This window comes from Bombina bombina, chromosome 7 (assembly GCF_027579735.1).
Source record: "Bombina bombina isolate aBomBom1 chromosome 7, aBomBom1.pri, whole genome shotgun sequence".
Taxonomy (NCBI): Eukaryota; Metazoa; Chordata; class Amphibia; order Anura; family Bombinatoridae; genus Bombina; species Bombina bombina.
In genome coordinates this window covers 300,067,281-300,088,986 of record NC_069505.1, presented here as the reverse complement: position 1 = coordinate 300,088,986, position 21,706 = coordinate 300,067,281, and the positions used below count along the sequence as shown (strand labels likewise).

The following is a 21,706-nucleotide window of genomic DNA, read 5'->3' as shown; positions in this document are numbered from 1 at the left end:
GAAAACCTGCTGCTGCCCCTAAGACGGCATGAATTGAGGGCCCCCGATCCGGGAACGGATCTAGTGGGGGGCAGACTTTCTCTCTTCGCCCAGGCTTGGGCAAGAGATGTCCAGGATCCCTGGGCACTAGAGATCATATCTCAGGGATTTCTTCTGGATTTCAAAACCTCTCCCCCAAAAGGGAGATTCCATCTGTCAAGGTTGTCAACAAACCAAATAAAGAAGGAGGCGTTTCTACGCTGCGTACAAGATCTGTTACTAATGGGAGTGATCCATCCGGTTCCGCGGTCGGAACACGGACAGGGATTTTACTCAAATCTGTTTGTGGTTCCCAAGAAAGAAGGAACCTTCAGACCAATCTTGGATTTAAAGATCCTAAACAAATTCCTAAGAGTTCCATCGTTCAAAATGGAAACTATTCGGACAATTCTACCCATGATCCAAAAGGGTCAGTACATGACCACAGTGGATTTAAAGGATGCTTACCTTCACATTCCGATTCACAGAGATCATTACCAGTATCTAAGGTTTGCCTTCCTAGACAGGTATTACCAGTTTGTAGCTCTTCCATTCGGGTTGGCTACGGCTCCAAGAATCTTCACAAAGGTTCTGGGGGCTCTTCTGGCGGTGCTAAGACCGCGAGGAATTTCGGTAGCTCCATACCTAGACGACATTCTGATACAAGCTTCAAGCTTTCAAACTGCCAAGTCTCATACAGAGTTAGTACTGGCATTTCTAAGATCGCATGGGTGGAAGGTAAACGAAAAGAAGAGTTCTCTCTTTCCACTCACAAGAGTTCCCTTCTTGGGGACTCTTATAGATTCTGTAGAAATGAAGATCTACCTGACAGAAGACAGGTTAACAAAACTTCAAAACGCTTGCCGTGTCCTTCATTCCATTCAACACCCGTCAGTGGCTCAATGCATGGAGGTGATCGGCTTAATGGTAGCGGCAATGGACATAGTACCCTTTGCACGCTTACACCTCAGACCGCTGCAATTGTGCATGCTAAGTCAGTGGAATGGGGATTACTCAGATTTGTCCCCTACTCTGAATCTGGATCAAGAGACCAGAAATTCTCTTCTGTGGTGGCTTTCTCGGCCACATCTGTCCAGGGGGATGCCATTCAGCAGACCAGAATGGACGATTGTAACAACAGACGCCAGCCTGCTAGGTTGGGGCGCTGTCTGGAATTCCCTGAAGGCTCAGGGATCATGGACTCAGGAGGAGAGTCTCCTGCCAATAAACATTCTGGAATTGAGAGCAGTTCTCAATGCCCTTCTGGCTTGGCCCCAGTTAACAACTCAGGGGTTCATCAGATTTCAGTCGGACAACATCACGACTGTAGCTTACATCAACCATCAAGGAGGGACAAGAAGCTCCCTAGCAATGATGGAAGTATCAAAGATAATTCGCTGGGCAGAGTCTCACTCTTGCCACCTATCAGCAATCCACATTCCTGGAGTGGAGAACTGGGAGGCGGATTTCTTAAGTCGTCAGACTTTTCATCCGGGGGAGTGGGAACTTCATCCGGAGGTCTTTGCCCAAATACTTCGTCGTTGGGGCAAACCAGAAATAGATCTCATGGCGTCTCGACAGAACGCCAAGCTTCCTCGTTACGGGTCCAGATCCAGGGATCCGGGAGCGGCCCTGGTAGATGCTTTGACAGCACCTTGGACCTTCGGGAGAGCTTATGTGTTTCCACCCTTCCCGATGCTTCCTCGATTGATTGCCAGGATCAAACAGGAGAGAGCATCGGTGATTCTAATAGCGCCTGCGTGGCCACGCAGGACCTGGTATGCAGATCTAGTGGACATGTCATCCTGTCCACCTTGGTCTCTGCCTCTGAGACAGGACCTTCTGATTCAAGGTCCCTTCAAACATCAAAATCTAATTTCTCTGAAGCTGACTGCCTGGAAATTGAACGCTTGATTTTATCAAAACGTGGATTTTCTGAGTCAGTAATTGATACCTTAATACAGGCTAGGAAGCCTGTTACCAGAAAGATTTACCATAAAATATGGCGTAAATACCTATATTGGTGCGAATCCAAAGGTTACTCTTGGAGTAAGGTTAGGATTCCTAGGATATTGTCTTTTCTACAAGAAGGTTTAGAAAAGTTTTTATCCGCTAGTTCCTTAAAGGGACAGATCTCAGCTCTGTCCATTCTGTTGCACAAACGTCTGTCAGAAGTTCCAGACGTTCAGGCTTTTTGTCAGGCTCTGGCCAGGATTAAGCCCGTGTTTAAAACTGTTGCTCCGCCATGGAGTTTAAACCTTGTTCTTAACGTTTTACAGGGCGTTCCGTTTGAACCCCTTCATTCCATTGATATAAAGTTGTTATCTTGGAAAGTTCTATTTTTAATGGCTATTTCCTCGGCTCGAAGAGTCTCTGAGTTATCAGCCTTACATTGTGATTCTCCTTATTTGATTTTTCACTCGGATAAGGTAGTTCTGCGTACTAAACCTGGGTTCTTACCTAAGGTAGTCACTAACAGGAATATCAATCAAGAGATTGTTGTTCCATCCTTGTGTCCAAATTCTTCTTCAAAGAAGGAACGACTTCTGCACAATCTGGATGTAGTTCGTGCCCTAAAATTTTATTTACAGGCAACTAAAGATTTTCGACAAACGTCTTCCCTGTTTGTCGTTTACTCTGGTCAGAGGAGAGGTCAAAAAGCTCTGCTACCTCTCTCTCTTTTTGGCTTCGTAGCATAATACGTTTAGCTTATGAGACTGCTGGACAGCAGCCTCCCGAAAGAATTACAGCTCATTCCACTAGAGCTGTGGCTTCCACTTGGGCCTTTAAGAATGAGGCCTCTGTTGAACAGATTTGCAAGGCTGCAACTTGGTCTTCGCTTCATACTTTTTCCAAATTTTACAAATTTGACACTTTTGCTTCTTCGGAGGCTATTTTTGGGAGAAAGGTTCTTCAGGCAGTGGTTCCTTCTGTATAAAGAGCCTGCCTGTCCCTCCCGTCATCCGTGTACTTTTGCTTTGGTATTGGTATCCCAGAAGTAATGATGACCCGTGGACTGATCACACTTAACAGGAGAAAACATAATTTATGCTTACCTGATAAATTCCTTTCTCCTGTAGTGTGATCAGTCCACGGCCCGCCCTGTTTTTTATGGCAGGTCAAAATTTTTAAATTATACTCCAGTCACCACTTGCACCCTTTAGCTTCTCCTTTCTCGTTGGTTCTTGGTCGAATGACTGGGTGTGACGTAGAGGGGAGGAGCTATATAGCAACTCTGCTGGGTGATCCTCTTGCACTTCCTGTTGGGGAGGAGTTAATATCCCAGAAGTAATGATGACCCGTGGACTGATCACACTACAGGAGAAAGGAATTTATCAGGTAAGCATAAATTATGTTTTTTGTTCCTTTCGTAATTTCAGGAGCGGTCCCGCTTCAGCATCTACAGCTGCTAAGCAAGAGGGTAACGCTTCACAGCCCAAGGCAACCTGGAAGCCTTACCAGGGCTGGAACAAGGGTAAACAGGCCAAAAAGCCTGCAGCTGCTACCAAGACAGAGTGAAGGGGTAGCCTTTCTCTCTTCGCTCAGGCCTGGGCAAGAGATGTTCACGATCCCTGGGCTTTAGAGATTGTTACCCAGGGATATCTTCTAGAATTCAAGGACTCCACTCCAAGGGGAAGGTTCCACATTTCTCGTCTGTCTACAGACCAGACAAAGAAAGAGGTGTTCTTACACTGTGTAGAAGATCTACATACGATGGGAGTGATATACCCAGTTCCAATTGCAGAACAAGGACTGGGTTTTTACTCAAACCTGTTTGTGGTTCCCAAAAAAGAAGGAACTTTCAGACCAATCCTGGATCTAAAAATTCTAAACCGATTTCTCAGAGTCCCATCATTCAAGATTGAGACCATTCGGACAATCTTACCTATGATCCTGGAAGGTCAATATGTCTACTGTGGATCTAAAGGATGCGTACCTGCATATCCCTATCCACAAGGATCATCATCAGTTCCTCAGGTTCGCTTTTCTAGACAAGCATTACCAGTTTGTGGCTCTTCCATTCCGTTTAGCTACTGCTCCCAGAATTTTCACAAAGGTGCTAGGGTCCCTTCTGGCAGTTCTAAGACTGCGGGGCATAGCAGTGGCGCCTTATTTGGACGACATCTTAATTCAGGTGCCGTCCTTTCACAGAGCCAAGCCGCACACAGAGATTGTATTGGCCTTTCTAAGGTCTCAAGGGTGGAAGGTGAACATCAAAAAGAGTTCTCTGTCCCCACTCACAAGGGTTCCCTTCCTAGGAACACTAATAGATTCGGTAGAAATGAAAATATTTCTGACGGAGGTCAGAAAGTTGAAACTTTTAACTACTTGCCGAGTTCTTCATTCCATTCCTTGGCCATCTGTAGCTCAGTGCATGGAGGCAATCGGATTAATGGTAGCGGCAATGGACATAGTCCCTTTCGCTCGGATACATCTCAGACCACTGCAACTATGCATGCTCAGTCAGTGGAATGGGGATTATGCAGATTTGTCTCCGCAAATACAGTTGGACCAGGGGACCAGAGATTCTCTTCTCTGGTGGTTGTCTCAGGATCACCTGTCTCAGGGAATATGTTTTCCGCAGACCATAGTGGATCATTGTAACGACCGACGCCAGTCTGTTAGGCTGGGGTGCAGTCTGGGACTCCCTGAAAGCTCAAGGCTTATGGTCTCTGGAAGAATCTCTTCTCCCGATAAACATTCTGGATCTGAGGGCGATATTCAACGCGCTTCAGGCATGGCCTCAACTAGCTGCGGCCAAATTCATCAGATTTCAGTCGGACAACATCACGACTGTAGCTTACATCAATCATCAGGGGGGAACAAAGAGTTCCCTAGCGATGAAGGAAGTAACCAAAATAATCAGGTGGGCGGAGGACCACTCCTGCCATCTCTCAGCAATTCACATCCCAGGAGTAGACAACTGGGAGGCGGATTTTCTGAGCCGTCAGACTTTTCACCCGGGGGAGTGGGAACTCCACCCAGAGGTATTTGCCCAGCTGACTCAGCTATGGGGTATTCCAGAGTTGGATTAGATGGCGTCCCGTCAGAACACCAAGCTTCCTCTCTACGGATCCAGGTCCCAGGACCCCAAGGCGGCATTGATAGATGCTCTAGCAGAGCCTTGGTCCTTCAATCTGGCTTATGTTTTCCCACCATTTCCTCTTCTCCCTCGTCTGATCGCCAGAATCAAGCAGGAGAAGACTTCAGTGATATTGATAGCGCCTGCGTGGCCACGCAGGACTTGGTATGCAGACCTAGTGGACATGTCATCTGTCCCGCCATGGACTCTTCCAATGAGGCAGGACCTTCTAATACAGGGACCGTTCAAGCATCCAAAACTAGTTTCTCTACATCTGACTGCTTGGAGATTGAACGCTTAATTCTATCAAAGCGTGGTTTCTCTGAGCCAGTTATAGATACTCTGATTCAGGCTAGAAAGCCTGTCACCAGGAAAATCTACCATAATATATGGCGGAAATATCTTTGTTGGTGTGAATCCAAGGGTTACTCATGGAGTAAGATTAGGATTCCCAGGATATTGTCCTTTCTCCAAGACGGATTGGAGAAAGAATTGTCGGCTAGTTCTTTAAAGGGAAAGATATCTGCTCTGTCTATCCTTTTACACAAGCGTCTGGCAGAGATACCAGACGTTCAAGCGTTTGCACAGGCTTTAGTCAGAATCAAGCCTGTCTATAAACCTGTGGCTCCGCCATGGAGTCTAAATCTAGTCCTTTCAGTTCTTCAAGGGGTTCTTTTTGAACCTTTACATTCCATAGATATTAAGTTATTATCTTGGAAAGTTTTTGTTTTTGGAAGCTATCTCTTCTGCTCGAAGAGTCTCAGAATTATCTGCCTTACAGTGTGATTCACCTTACCTGGTGTTCCATGCAGATAAGGTAGTTTTGCGTACTAACCTGGTTTTCTTCCTAAAGTGGTTTCTAACAAGAATATTAACTAGTAAATTGTTGTTCCTTCTCTGTGTCCCCATCCTCCGAAGAAGGAACGTCTGTTGCACAATGTTGATGTAGTTCGTGCTCTAAAGTTCTATTTGCAAGCAACTAAGGATTTCAGACAAACATCTTCCTTGTTTGTTATCTATTCTGGTAAGAGGAGAGGTCAGAAAGCGACTGCTACCTCTTTCCTTTTGGCTGAAAAGCGTCATCCGTTTGGCCTATGAGACTGCTGGCCAGCAGCCTCCTGAAAGAATTACTGCTCATTCTACCAGAGCAGTGACTTCCACATGGGCTTTCAAAAACTAGGCTTCTGTTGAACAGATTTGTAAGGCAGCGACTTGGTCTTTACTGCATACCTTTTCTAAATTCTACAAATTTGATACTTTTGCTTCTTCGGAGGCTATTTTTGGGAGAGAGGTTTTGCAAGCAGTGGTGCCTTCCGTTTAAGGTACCTGTCTTGTTCCCTCCCTTCATCAGTGTCCTAAAGCTTTGGTATTGGTATCCCACAAGTAAAGGATGAATCCGTGGACTGGATACACCTTGCAAGAGAAAACAGAATTTATGAAATTACCTGATAAATTGCTTTCTCTTGCGGTGTATCCAGTCCACGGCCCGCCCTGGCAATTAAGTCAGGTAAACATTTTTTGTTTAAACTACAGTCACCACTGCACCCTATGGTTTCTCCTTTTTCTTCCTAACCTTTGGTCGAATGACTGGGGGGTGGAGCTAGAGGGGGAGCTATATGGACAGCTCTGCTGTGTGCTCTCTTTGCCACTTCCTGTAGGGAATGAGAATATCCCACAAGTAAAGGATGAATCCGTGGACTGGATACACCGCAAGAGAAAGCAATTTATCAGGTAAGCATAAATTCTGTTTTTTTAGTCAGTGCAAGGGTTCCTGTGCCTGCAATTTGTGTCGAGATGAGAATGGAGTAGATTTTCTGAATACTGCGAGCGTAAGTCCTTACGCTGTATATTGGATACCAAACTGCGCGTGTTTTGTATGTCAGTCTATGGGTAAAAATAATACGGACGAAGGCAGAAATATACGCGCGTAAGTTGTATGCTACGCCGTATGCTGCGCGTGCAATTTCTGTCCGTCCGAGGACTGGATTCTGATTTGATGATGATTTGAGGAAGGCAGCTACGTAATGGTGGGGGGAGTCCGGCTGCCATATTTACCCAGTATTACACAAGTTACCGAAAGTGATTACTACAGAAGCAAGGCGGCATGGCAGGAGGGATATACTGCAGGCGGATCTTCGGTTCTTATATTTCTAGCGCAAATAATGTTAAGGGAAGTGTTGAATGTCCCTTTAAAGGGCCAATAATAGTTGGAAAAATTACATGCTCTAATTCGTTAAAGCTTGTAATTTTAATGGGATCATGTGACAACCATCAGCCAATAACAAAATTCATATTTTATGTTCTTATAATCTTGCACATGCTCAGTAGGAACTGGTGCTTCAAAGTGTGCAAATAAAAAGTGCATTGGAAAGTTGTTTAAAGTCAAAACTAAAAACTTTCATGATTCAGATAAAGCACCCAATTTAGTGTCCCTTTTAAGCTGCTCAGTACAACTACTGTAGCCGGGTTATTAATGTCCATACTATTTATCTTTCTGTACCTGCAGCGGTCTTCAAAATCATTCTCTTATTTCAGCCCCAGGTGACAGTTGGTACAGATCATCATACTGGGTTCCGCCATCTTGGTACGCACGTATGTTTGCATCCTGTAGCATTTTATGATATTGTGCTGCTGTGCACATTCACAGATCAATGACGTTACTGGCTTTTTGACAGCTGTACCTTGCACTTTGGATTAACTGATAGAAAGAACAGCATTTGCTTTATTTATTTTTACACAGTTAAACAGTTACATAACTATAAAACAAAACACAGGAATGATAGAGAAATGCAGCCTCTGCAAAAATGTACATCTTTCACTCTGTAATGTACAAATGAAACTGAAGTGCATGATCCGGCTTGTCAAGAAGACAAGTGTCACTGATCTGTGAATGTGCACCGCTTCTGTCACAGGGTACAAGAATACTTCAGTTCCAAAGATGGCGGCGCTCAGTGGGAAGATGCGGAACGTCACTTACCAGCACTTGTGAAGGGTTAAAATATGGAAACCTCTTTTGAAGAGAGTTACAGGCACAGGAGGAAAAAAACATAGCATGATGAGTAGTAACTCTGCTACTGTAGGTGTACCTAGCAGTTTAATGTCCCTTTTTAGGACTATCACACCTTCACTACTGTGTTTTAAGCCTCGCAAATCGAAGGCGGCCGCTCGTGGCGTTTGGCTCTTTTTGGAGCCATTTTTCTCATTGTGACAGTGCAAGACCCTAATATCTGGATTTGCACAGATCTTGGTGTGTTGCACTTTCACAAGCAGAAATCAGTCTCAGAAAAGATCCAAATGCAGCGAGAGGCGGCCAAACATCTGCATTTGAAGTCGTCAATACCTCAGAATACACATGCCTACTTTGTGCACCATCTTGCAATTTATGGAAAAAATAGGAATAAAATATCTTCACCTATCAGATCACAGCTGGGGTAAGAGAAAGAGGAGCCTTCAGGGCTTCCTTACAAGTATTTACCTGAATTAATTTGCCTACAGAGGGCGACAACCATTTTGTTACAACCAAGCAGTGTAACATAGAAGTATTCTGTGTAGTATAGATCCGAGTATAACTATACATGTCAACCTTGTGGTGTTTTCTCTATAAAACCTTTCCACACTAATGATAACCCCATCTTGCTCTTTCAGCACTCCATTTACAATTCAACGACTTTGTGAGCTTCTGACAGACCCACGCAGAAATTACACTGATACAGAGAAGTTTCTTAGAGGAGTAGAAAAGGTAATTATCTGGGTTGTTAAACATTTGTTTGCATTGTATTGTGTGTTCCTTAGGGGATGCCTAATCTGTTGGTGGGGAAAATCCATTTACTTTATTAAAAAAGTTTGTTTTTGAAATGTTCTTTGGTTTTACCACAATTTTATTTTTATTTTTAATTTTATTTTTTACTGAGACTACCAGCATTGACTCCAGTAATGCATATAAATGTATCTTCAATAAAGTATGCTACGGGTGATCTCTGGTGATATTGCCAGTGCATAGGGCTCTTGGCTAACTGCCCTTTCTGAAATTTTCTATTTAGCAGTTTATAGTTATGCTGCATCATTTTTAAGTGATTAAGCATATGGGTATTATGTCCCTTTAAATATTGAATATATATGTGCAATGGTTTAGTTTTTACACAGTAGTGGGCTCCTGCTGTGGAGAATAAGGTAGGCAGTAAAAGGGACACAGCAAACAAGGCAATGTGGAACATATAATTATTTAACAGGGATTCCACACCTGTTTGTCTTTTTCCAAAGGCTTAAATACCTCCCCCAGTCATTCTTTGCCTTCCATCACAGGAGGATGGCAGAGAGGTGCCGAAGTTTCAGAGGTCTCTTATGGGGAGTACTACTCTTCACTACACGACGGGAGTTTTTAGTAGCCCTTACAAGTTTCTCAGTTGAGGGCCTGGGTGAAAGTTAGAGTCCGGTGATGCAGGGAGAGCTCTCCTCTGCAACACCATCCCGACTCATTAACAACTCCTACAGCACTCGGCATTGACGAGTTTCGCGGACTGCTTTTTCTCTCCAGTCAAGAGCGATGCTACTACCTGTCACACTTGAAGGGCTGTGTTCCTGTTCCACGGTGTTAATTCTGGTAAGATCATTTAATTTTTTATTATATAATAACACAGACTGGGCCACAGTGTGGAGCCTTTTTTTATCTTATGAATCAAGGGTCAATATTCCTGGTTAAGGGGATTATGGAACGGGTGGGGGGGGGGGGGGTTTGTACATGATATTGTTTGTGTCTTTGCTGTGTTATGTGGAGGACGAGACTCTGGCAATTTTATGGAACGGTCAGGTTCATTTCCGGGGGTTTTGCGCTGCCATTTTTTGGGGCGTTTCTCCTTTAGGCTGGGGCGGTCCTGCGAGGCTTATGCACTTCCGGTCTGATCTGTGACAGAGGAGACAAAGCGGTTTCTGTAGTCCGGGCCATAGGAGGTGGTAAGTGCCCCGGCCATTGGCGGCGATATAGGTGCCTGTTCTTTATCTTTTGCTAATTTAAACAAAAGCTATGGAGGATTCTGACGCATTGGAGGGTACTCCCTCTTTAACTTAGTCTTATACCTGTTTTGTTGTGAGGTTTCGTTTGACCAGCCTGCGTAACTATGTTCCACATGCCTTGAAAAAACGACGACTTCTAAAAATAAAGGAATGTCTTGTACTACTGAGCCGTCCACCTCTGCGGGTTCTCAGACCCGTGAGGTGCGTTCCCTGGTTACGTCCCATATCCCACATGCAGCGCCCCAGGGTCCATTGGTTACCCCTTTGCGGATCAACTTCAAACGGCAGTTTCTAAGGTGATTCATGCCTTTATTGCGTTCTGCTAAGCTCAAGCGTAGAGACTTTCAGTGTAGCTCGGCCCAGGAGTCATCTACGTCGGAAGCTCCTGCGGAGTGGTACGACAATGAGGCTCACTTTGACGCTTCGGAGGGGGTCCCTTCTGGGTTGGAGTCCGTGTCATCTAAACCTCCAACAGCAGGGGAGCCTGGCTATAGGTTTAAGATGGTGAATTTGCGCTTTTTGATGAAACAAGTGCTTGCTACTCTGGAGGTTCTGAAGCCGAAGCTTCCGGAAGAACCTTCTATTCCTAAGCTAGATAAGGTGTACAAGGACAGGGTGGTGTCCCAAACCTTCCCTGTTCCTGTTAAGATGGCGAATATTATAATAAATGAATTGGTGCGATTTTAGGTTCATCCTTTTCCCCTTCTAATTTCCCCGTTCTGGAGGCTCAGCTCGAACTGTGGGGATCCTTTCACATGGTGGAAGGAGCTATTCCCTTAGAGGATAGTTTGTCATTTATTTAGCCCATGTATAAAAAGTTGGAAAACATGTTAAGAAAAATGTTTCAGCACACAGGGTTTATTTTTCAGCTGGCTGTGGCAGTCGCTGCGGTTGCCGGAGCTACGTCATACTGGTGTGATGCTCTGTGCGAGATGATTGAAGGCAAACCTTTCGAAGAGGTGCAGGAGAAGATCAAGGCTCTGAAGGTAGCTAATTCTTTAATTAGCGATGCCAATATGCAAATTAGCTGCCTGAACGCTAAGGTGTCCGGTTTTTCAGTTTTAGCATGCAGGGCTCTGTGGCTAAAATCCTGTTCGGCGGACATGACTTCTAACCTGAGGTTACTGTCCTTACCTTTTCAGGGTAAGATTATGTTCCGTCCAGGCCTGGACTCGATTATATCCACGGTTACGGGAGGTAAGAGCGCCTTCCTTCCCCAGGATAAGACAGCTAAACCTAAGGGTTCTAATCTTCGTCCCTTTCGTGTGGGCAAGGCCCAACGTTAGTAGCCTGCCGCAAAGGCGGAGCAGGCCAAGGGAGCCTGGAAGCCGGCTCAGTCTTGGAACAAGACCAAGCAGAACAAGAAGCCCGTCTAGACAAAATCGTCATGAAGGAGCGGCCCCCGACAGGTCTGGACCGAGTAGGGGGTAGTTTATCTCTATTCTCTGATGCCTGGTTGCGGGATGTTCAGGACCCTTGGGTTCTGGAAGTGGTCGCCCAGGGTTACAGGATAGGGTTCAGGTCCCTTCCGCCCAAACCTGTCTTCAAGGCCGGAAAAGAGAGGCCTTTCTCGGATGTGTGATGGAATAGTACCCTATGCAGAAAGGGGCCTAGGGTACTATTCAAATCTGTGGCTTTAAAGAAGGAGGGCACGTTCCGCACGATTCTGGACCTAAAGTGTTTAAACAAGTTTCTGTTCGTTCCATCCTTCAAAATGGAAACCATCAGGTCCATTTTGCCCCTACTTCAAGAGGGGCAGTTTATGACCACAATATACTTGAAGGATGCCTACCTACATGTCCTCAGATTTGCGTTTCTTGACCAACACTTCCAATTTGTGGCCTATCCCTTTGGTCTGGCGACGGCCCGGAAATCTTCACAAAGGTTCTGGGGGCCCTGCTTGCAGTGGCCATATCCAGGGGTATAGCGGTGGCTCCCTACCTGGACAACATCCTGGTTCAAGCGCCGTCCTTCCATCTGGCAGAAGTCAACTCCAGGGCTCTGCTTCTGTTACTCCAATCTCACGGTTGGAAGATAAACTCCGGAAAGAGCTCCCTGGTTCCCAGCACCAGCGTGGAGTTCCTGGGCACGATAATAAACTCTGTGTCCATGAAGATTTTGCTTACAGATCAGCGACGCAGGAAGATTGCTTCCGCATGTCTTTCCCTTCAGTTCTCAGTGAGTCCCTTCGCCAGATTCCATCTCAGACCTCTTCAACTGTGCATGTTGAGGCAGTGGAACGGTGATCATTCCGATCTGTCACAGCTGATATCCATGGATGCGCGGACTTGGACTTCTCTCTCTTGGTGGATCCGTCCGGACCAGTTGTCCATGGGAACAACCTTCCTTAGACAGTCCTGGGAAATTGTGACCACGGACGCGAGTCTGGTGGGATGGTGAGCTTTTTGGGGTGCCAGGATGGCACAGGGGAAATGGTCTCGGCTAGAGTCTCTCCTTCCGATTGAAATATCCTGGAATTACGTGCGATCTACAACGCTCTGAAGGTGTGGCCCTGTCAGGGAAAGTTCACCTTAATTGGGTTCCAGACGGACAACATTACCTCGGTGGCATGCATCAACCACCAGGGGGGTACAAGGAGCTCCCTTGCAATGAGGGAGGTGTCTTGGATTCTGGAATGTGCGGAGGCCCACAACTGCTCGCTCTCAACAATCCACATCCCCGGATTGGACAACTGGGAAGCGGATTTTCTCAGCAGACACACATTTGATCCGGGGGGAATGGTCACTTCACCCGAGGTGTTTGCAAAGATCTGTTTCAGATGGGGGGCGCCAGAGAGATCTCATGGTGTCCCGTTTAAATTGCAAACTCTCCCGATACGGATCGAGGTCCAGGGACCACCAAGCAGAGATAGATGCATTGGCGGTGGCTTGGGGGTTCAATCTGGTGTATATATTTTCTCCGTTACCACTTCTTGTATAGTGGCACGCATAAAGCAGGAGAGAGCATTGTCCGTTCCGATTACTCCTTCGTGGCCGAGGAGGACGTGGTTTATGGATCTGGTGCAGGGATCTGTTGGAACAGGGTCCTTTTCAACATCAAAATCTAGATTCTGAGGCTGACTGCGTGGCGATTGAACGCTTAGTCCTAGCCAAGAGAGAGGTTTTTCTGAAACCGCGATTGATACTCTAGTTCAGGCAAGGAAGCCAGTCACTCGACGCATCTACCATAAGGTGTGAAGAGCTTACTTGTCCTGGTGTGAGACATGGATATCTTTGGCACAAGGTGAGGGTATCCAGGATTCTATCTTTTCTTCGAGAAGGGTCTTGCAGCTAGTTCCCTGAGGGGACAGATTTCGGCCCTATCAGTGTTAAGCAAGAAGCTTGCTGAGCTTCCTGATATTCAATCCTTTTTGCAGGCTCTGTCTAGAATCAGGCCTGTCTTTAGGCAGTCTGCTTCCCCGTGGAGCTTGCATTTGGTTCTTAAGGTTTTACGGAGGGCTCCGTTCGAGCCTATGCATTCTCTTGACATAAAGATTCTTTCTTGGAAGGTTCTCTTTCTGTTGGCCATTGCATCGGCATGCAGAGTTTCTGAACTGGCGGCGTTGCATCATGAGCCTCCTTATCTGGTGTTTCACGCAGGTAAGGCTGTTCTTCGCACAGGCTTGGGATTCCTTCACAAGGTGGTGTCAGATCGTGACATCAATCAGATAGTTGTTCCTCCTTTGTGTCCGAATCCCTCTTCTTATAAGGAGAGGCTACTTCATAATCTGGATGTGGTTCGTGCTCTGAAGTTTTATCTTCAGGCAACAAAGGATTTCAGACAGTCTCTCTTTTTGTGGTGTACTCAGGAAAGCACAGAGGTCAGAGGGCTTCTGCTACTTTGTCCTTTTGGCTGAGGAGCTTAATCCATCTGGCTTATGAGACAGCGGGACATAAGCCTCCTCAGAGGATTACGGCTCATTCCACTAGAGAGGTGGCTTCATCTTGGGCCTTCAAAAATGAGACTTCTGTGGAGCAGATTTGCAAGCCGGCTACCTGGTCCTCCTTACATACTTTTACAAGATTTTACAAATTTGACGTTTTTTGCCTATGCAGAGGCTGTTTTAGGGAGAAAGGGTTCTACAGGCTGTTGTGCCCTCAGATTAGTGGTCCGCCCTTTACCCTCCCGGTTTCATTCAGTGTCCTCTAAAGCTTGGGTATATGTTCCCAATAGTAATGAATGATGCAGTGGACTCTCCTCCCCTTTAGATGGAAAACATAAATTATGCTTACCTGATAACTTTTATTTCCATCGTGGGGAGGAGAGTCCACGGCTCCTGCCCGTATCTCCGGTGGGCGGCCCTAAATTTTGTTTATCTTCCGGCATTATTTATACCCTGATATTTCTCCTACTGTTTCTTGTTCTCTCGGCAGAATGACTGCGGGATGAGGGGAGTGGGGGAGGTATTTAAGGCTTCGGCTGGGGTGTCTTTGCCGCCTCCTGGTGTCCAGGTTCTTAATTCCCAATAGTAATGAATGATGCCGTGGACTCTCCTCACCACGATGGAAATAAAATTATCAGGTGGGCATAATTTTTTTTTTTTTGCCTGCGTCTTCCTTTGTTCCTACTTGTCCCCAGCAGAATGGATAGATAAGAAGATACCAAGTTCAAACATGGCAGCGCCAATTACTTGGAAACTGTTAAAGGGACAGTCTACTTGAAAAATTTTCTTGTTTAAAAAGATCTTTTATTAACCATTCCCCATTTTTGCTAAAAAAAAAAAAAAGCATTTTTACAAATGTACTTGTTACCTCTACAGAGGCTTAGATACAGTTCTTTTGACAAAAATGAATTTTAGCCAATAAATGCTGACTCATAAAAAAAACTCCACAGGAGCGATCACAATTTTATCTTTATAGGACACATGAACTAGCATGGTCTAACTGTGAAACTGTCAAAATGCACTGAGATAAGAGGTGGCCTTTAACGGCTTAGAAATTAGCATATGAGCCTACCTAGGTTTAGCTTTTAATAAAATACCAAGACATCAAAGTAAATGTTGTAAAAGTATATTGTAAACTTGTTTTAAATTGCATGAGTTTAATCTTGACTTTTTTTTTTTTTCTTTTTTTTTTTTTCTTCTTCCTAAGATAGGGAGAGTCCATGCTTCATTACTTACTGTTGGGAAATACAACACCTGACCACCAGGAGGAGGCAAAGACACCCCAGCCAAAGGCTTAAATATCCCTCCCTTCCTCATTACCCCTGTAATTATTTGCCTTTCCTCACGTTAGGAGGTAGCAGAGAAGTGTCAGAAGATTCGGAGAGTCCTGAAAAAGGGTATCTGCCCTTCGAGATGGGACTGGAGTTTTAAGTAGTCATGTCAACCTCTCATTAAGAGTATTGATGAAAGTTAGTCTAGAGATGCACTGCCTGCTTTCTCTCACTCAATTGCATGTTAGGAGCGCTGCTATAAGACTCACACTTGAGAGGCTGTGTTATGTTCCACAGCATGGATCCTGGAGGTAAGATTGTTTCAATTTTTACACATAAAAGCGCTATAACAGGGTCACAGTGTGGCTCCTTTATACCTTGATAGGATCCAGGGTTAATATCCTCTGAAGGGGCTTTATTGAACAGTTGGGGTTAATTAATCAGTGTATTATTTACATGCTGCTTTGTGTGATATTTTTTTTTCTCTCCCTTGGCTGAGAGACTGTGTGTGTTTTTGGCTGGAACAAACGGGATTCACTTAAGTTTCACTTTCGTTTTTGAAAGTGTTGCACAGCTCCTATTACTTGCTGTACTTGTAATGACAGAAGTACTCTCTTGCACTCCATGTGACCGGGTGAGGTCTATGTTCATTTCCTGCATTCCGGCTGAGGCTTGAACCTGAGGAGAGAGTTTCCTCTGTTAACTGTCTGGGTCTAGGAGGTGGTGAGTGCCCCAGCCATTGGGAGTATAAAGGCGCAGTTTTCTATGATAAAGTTTTTGTGTTGTCCTGTGGGTATAACCTGAACTAAGGAGGACTCTGACATGTTAGAATGTACTCCTTCTGTACTAAGTCATATCTGTTTATATTGTGAGGAGGCCGTGGTTTTCCTGCCCACTCAATTATGTTCCACATGCCTTAACACCGTTATAAAGTCTAAGAAAGGAAACAAGTCTGTTAAGTCTCTTAGTCTCTCTGAGCCGTCTACCTTTTAGGACTTGGCACCCTGTGAGATTACTACCCTTGCTACATTATCCACTCCACGTGCAGTTTCCCGTAACACATCTAATCCTCTGTCCGGAGGGGGCCTTCTTCCTGCGGACTTAGCCACTTAATTACAAACGGCGGTGTCTGCGGTGCTCAGATGTTATGTCCCAGTAATCCGATGAGTTAACCTCTGTAGCTTCAGAACTTTCTGGGTCAGAGTCCTTAGCGTCTAAACTTTATTAAAGGGGGTTCTGTATACGTTAGAGGTTCCAGAGGCCGCGCTGCCTGAAGAACCTATGATACCTAAATTAAACAGTTTACGAAGACAGGAAAGTTTTCTCTTGCAAGATGTATAGAGTCCACGGATTCATCCAATACTTGTGGGATATTCTCCTTCCCAACAGGAAGTGGCAAAGAGAGCACCCACAGCAGAGTTGTCTATATAGCTCCTCCCCTAACTCCACCCCCCAGTCATTCTCTTTGCCGGCCCTAAGCAATAAGGAAGGGTAAAGTGATTGTGGTGACAAAATATTAGTTTTATTTTCTTCAAGCAAGAGTTTATTTCTCTTGTAAGGTGTATCCAGTCCACGGATTCATCCATTACTTGTGGGATATTCTCCTTCCCAATAGGAAGCTGCAAGAGGATCACCCACAGCAGAGCTGTCTATACAGCTCCTCCCCTAACTTCCACCTCCAGTCATTCTCTTGCAGCCCTCGACAAGGGAAGTAGCTATAGAGATGTGGTGAATTAGTGTAGTTTATCTTCAATCAAAAGTTTATTTCTCTTGTTAAGTGTGTTCAGTCCACGGGTCATCCATTACTTATGGGATATATTCTCCTTCCCAACAGGAAGTTGCAAGAGGATCACCCAAGCAGAGCTGCTATATAGCTCCTCCCCTCACATGTCATACCCAGTCATTCTCTTGCAACCCTCAACAAAGAAGGTCGCGGGAGGAGTTGGAGTTTTTACTTAATTATTCTTCAATCAAAAGTTTATTTTAAATGGCACCGGAGTGTGCTGTTTTTCTATCTCAGGCAGTATTTGGAAGAAGAAACTGCCTGCGTTTTCTATGATCTTAGCAGGCGTAACTAAGATCCACTGGCTGTTCTCGACATTCTGAGGAGTGGGGTAACTTCAGAACATGGGAATAGCATGCGGGGTCCCCCGCAAATGAGGTATGTGCAGTACAATATTTTCTGGGAATGAAATTGACTAAGAAAACACTGCTGTTACCCGTATGATGTAAGTACAGCCTTAAATGCAGTAGTAGTGACTGGTATCAGGCTGATAAATGTATGCACAGTAGAGTTATTTTCTAGGGACTAGAATTTGACTGAGAAAATACTGTTAATACTGAAATAATGCTTAAGCCTTATCTGCAGTGGAAGCGACTGGTAGCAGGCTTAGTGATAACTTTGCATGACATTAAAAGAAGTTTGTTTTTAAAACGTTTACTGGCATGTTATTCGTTTTGTGAGGTACTTTGGTGATAAATCCTTTTGGGCATGAATTTTTTTTTTTCCACATGGCTAACGTATATTTCTGCATAGAAACAGTTATATCAGGTCTCCCACTGTTGTAAATGAGTGGGAGGGGCCTTTTTTAGCGCCTTGTTGCGCAGTTAAAATTCTAGCAGTCTTCCTGCTTCTTCCTCCTTGATCCAGAGAGCTCAGGGGTCTTCAAAATTCGTTTTTGAGGGAGGTAATCAGTCACAGCAGACCTGTGACAGTGTGTTTGACTGTGATAAAAACGTTAAATCTTAATTTGATATCCGTTTTTTTTTTTGGGTACTGAGGGGTTAATCATCCTTTTGCCAATGGGTGCAATCCTCTGCTAATTAATACATTTACAGAATTGTTGACTATAACTGAATTAGTTCTTTGTTATTCAACTGTGTTTTTAAAAAAGCGCTGCAGCGTTTTTTATATTGCTTGTAAACATATTGAAAGTAATTTCCAAGCTTGCTAGCTTCATTGCTAGTCTGTTTAAACATGTCTGATACAGAGGAATCTGCTTGTTCATTATGTTTAAAAGCTGATGTGGAGCCCAATAGAAATATGTGTACCAATTGTATTGATATTACTTTGAATAAAAGTCAATCTGTACCGATAAAGAAATTATCACCAGACAACGAGGGGGAAGTTATGCCGTCTAACTCTCCTCACGTGTCAGTACCTTCGTCTCCCGCTCGGGAGGTGCGTGAGATTGAGGCGCCAAGTACATCAAGGCCCTTACAAATCACTTTACATGATATGGCTAATGTTATGAAAGAAGTATTATACAATATGCCCGAGTTAAGAGGCAAGCGCGACAGCTCTGGGTTAAGGACAGAGCGCGCCGATGACACGAGAGCCATGTCTGATACTGCGTCACAATTTGCAGAACATGAGGACGGAGAGCTTCATTCTGTGGGTGACGGTTCTGATTCGGGGAGACCGGATTCAGAAATTTCAAATTTTAAATTTAAGCTTGAGAACCTCCGCGTGTTGCTAGGGGAGGTGTTAGCGGCTCTGAATGATTGTGACACGGTGGCAATCCCAGAGAAATTATGTAGGCTGGATAAATACTATGCGGTACCGGTGTGTACTGACGTTTTTCCTATACCAAAGAGGCTTACAGAGATTATTAGCAAGGAGTGGGATAGACCCGGTGTGCCTTTTTCCCCTCCTCCGATATTTAGAAAAATGTTCCCTATAGACGCCACCACACGAGACTTATGGCAGACGGTCCCTAAGGTGGAGGGAGCAGTTTCTACTTTAGCCAAGCGTACCACTATCCCGGTGGAGGATAGCTGTGCTTTCTCAGATCCAATGGATAAAAAATTAGAGGGTTACCTTAAGAAAATGTTTGTTCAACAAGGTTTTATATTACAGCCTCTTGCATGCATTGCGCCTGTCACTGCTGCAGCAGCATTCTGGTTTGAGTCTCTGGAAGAGGCGATTTGCACAGCACCATTGGATGAGTCTTTGAGCAAGCTTAGAACCCTTAAGCTGGCTAATGTGTTTGTTTTTCGGATGCCGTAGTGCATTTAACCAAACTTACGGCTAAGAATTCCGGATTCGCCATACAGGCGCGCAGAGCGCTATGGCTTAAATCCTGGTCAGCAGATGTAACTTCTAAGTCTAAACTACTGAACATTCCTTTCAAAGGGCAGACCTTATTCGGGCCCGGCTTGAAGGAAATTATTGCTGACATTACTGGAGGTAAGGGCCACACCCTTCCTCAGGACAGGGCCAAATCAAAGGCCAAACAGTCTAATTTTCGTGCCTTTCGTAATTTCAAGGCAGGAGCAGCATCGACTTCCTCCGCTCCAAAACAGGAAGGAACTACTGCTCGTTACAGACAGGGTTGGAAAGGCAACCAGTCATGGAACAAGGGCAAGCAGACCAGAAAGCCTACTTCCGCCCCTAAGACAGCATGAAGACAGGGCCCCCTTTCCGGAGACGGATCTAGTGGGGGGCAGACTTTCTCTCTTCGCCCAAGCTTGGGCAAGAGATGTACAGGATCCCTGGACGTTGGAGATTATATCTCAGGGATACCTTCTGGCTTTCCAAACTTCTCCTCCACAAGGGAGGTTCCATCTGTCAAGGTTATCAACAAACCTAGTAAAGAAAGAGGCATTTCTACAATGTGTACAAGACCTCTTAGTGATGGGAGTGATCCACCCAGTTCCGCGAACGGAACAGGAGCAAGGGTTTTATTCAAATCTGTTTGTGGTTCCCAAAAAAGAGGGAACCTTCAGACCAATCTTAGACTTAAAGATCTTAAACAAATTCCTAAGGGTTCCATCGTTCAAGATGGAAACCATTCGGACCATCCTACCTATGATCCAAGAGGGTCAATATATGACCACAGTGGACTTAAAGGATGCCTACTTTCACATACCGATTCACAGAGATCATTATCGGTACCTAAGGTTTGCCTTTCTAGACAGGCATTACCAGTTTGTAGCTCTTCCCTTCGGGTTGGCTACGGCCCCGAGAATTTTTACAAAGGTTCTGGGCTCACTTCTGGCGGTACTAAGACCACGAGGCATAGCGGTGGCTCCGTACCTAGACGACATTCTGATACAAGCGTCAAGTTTTCAAAATGCAAAGTCTCATACAGAGATAGTTCTAGCATTTCTGAGGTCGCATGGGTGGAAAGTGAACGTGGAAGAGTTCTCTGTTACCACTCACAAGGGTCCCTTTTCTAGGGACTCTTATAGATTCTGTAGAGATGAAGATTTACCTGACGGAGTCCAGGTTAGCAAAGATTCTCAATGCTTGCCGTGTCCTTCACTCCATTCCAAGCCCATCAGTAGCTCAGTGCATGGAAGTAATCGGCTTAATGGTCGCGGCAATGGACATAGTGCCATTTGCGCGCCTACATCTCAGACCGCTGCAACTATGCATGCTAAGTCAATGGAACGGGGATTACTCAGATCTGTCCCCTTTGCTAAATCTGGACCAGAAGACCAGAGATTATCTTCTCTGGTGGTTATCACGAGTTCATCTGTCCAAAGGAATGACTTTTCCCAGACCAGATTGGACGATTGTAACAACAGATGCCAGCCTACTAGGCTGGGGAGCAGTCTGGAACTCCCTGAAGGCTCAGGGATCGTGGACTCAGGAGGAGAAACTCCTCCCGATAAACATTCTAGAATTAAGAGCAATATTCAATGCTCTTCTAGCTTGGCCTCAGTTAGCAACACTGAGGTTCATCAGATTTCAGTCGGACAACATCACGACTGTGGCTTACATCAATCATCAAGGGGGAACCAGGAGTTCCCTAGCAATGTTGGAAGTCTCGAAGATAATTCGCTGGGCAGAGTCTCACTCTTGCCACCTGTCAGCGATCTACATCCCAGGCGTGGAGAACTGGGAGGCGGATTTTCTAAGTCGCCAGACTTTTCATCCGGGGGAGTGGGAACTTCACCCGGAGGTATTTGCTCAACTGATTCATCGTTGGGGCAAACCGGATCTGGATCTCATGGCATCTCGCAAGAACGCAAAGCTTCCTTGTTACAGATCCAGGTCCAGGGACCCGGGTGCGGTGCTGGTAGATGCACTAGCAGCCCCTTGGGTTTTCAACATAGCTTATGTGTTTCCACCTTTTCCGTTGCTACCTCGACTGATTGCCAGGATCAAACAGGAGAGAGCATCTGTGATTCTGATAGCGCCTGCGTGGCCACGCAGGACCTGGTATGCAGACCTAGTGGACATGTCGTCCTGTCCACCATGGTCTCTACCCCTGAGGCAGGACCTTCTAATTCAGGGTCCTTTCAACCAACCAAACCTAATTTCTCTGAGACTGACTGCTTGGAAATTGAACGCTTGATTCTATCAAAGCGTGGGTTTTCGGATTCGGTTATTGATACATTAATACAGGCTCGGAAACCTGTTACCAGAAAAATTTACCATAAAATATGGCGTAAATATTTATATTGGTGTGAATCCAAGAGTTACTCATGGAG

The 21,706-nt window shown here is 45.2% G+C and overlaps 1 protein-coding gene across 1 annotated transcript in view; it reads left to right on the top strand.

The window, feature by feature from the left end:
- PPP4R2 (protein phosphatase 4 regulatory subunit 2) overlaps positions 1 to 21,706 on the top strand; it is a 177,649-nt gene that overhangs the window by 85,878 nt on the left and 70,065 nt on the right. The window contains exon 3 of the mRNA XM_053720885.1: positions 8,747 to 8,840. Coding sequence (XP_053576860.1) covers positions 8,747 to 8,840 — 94 coding nt within the window. The remainder of the gene's footprint in view (positions 1 to 8,746; positions 8,841 to 21,706) is intronic.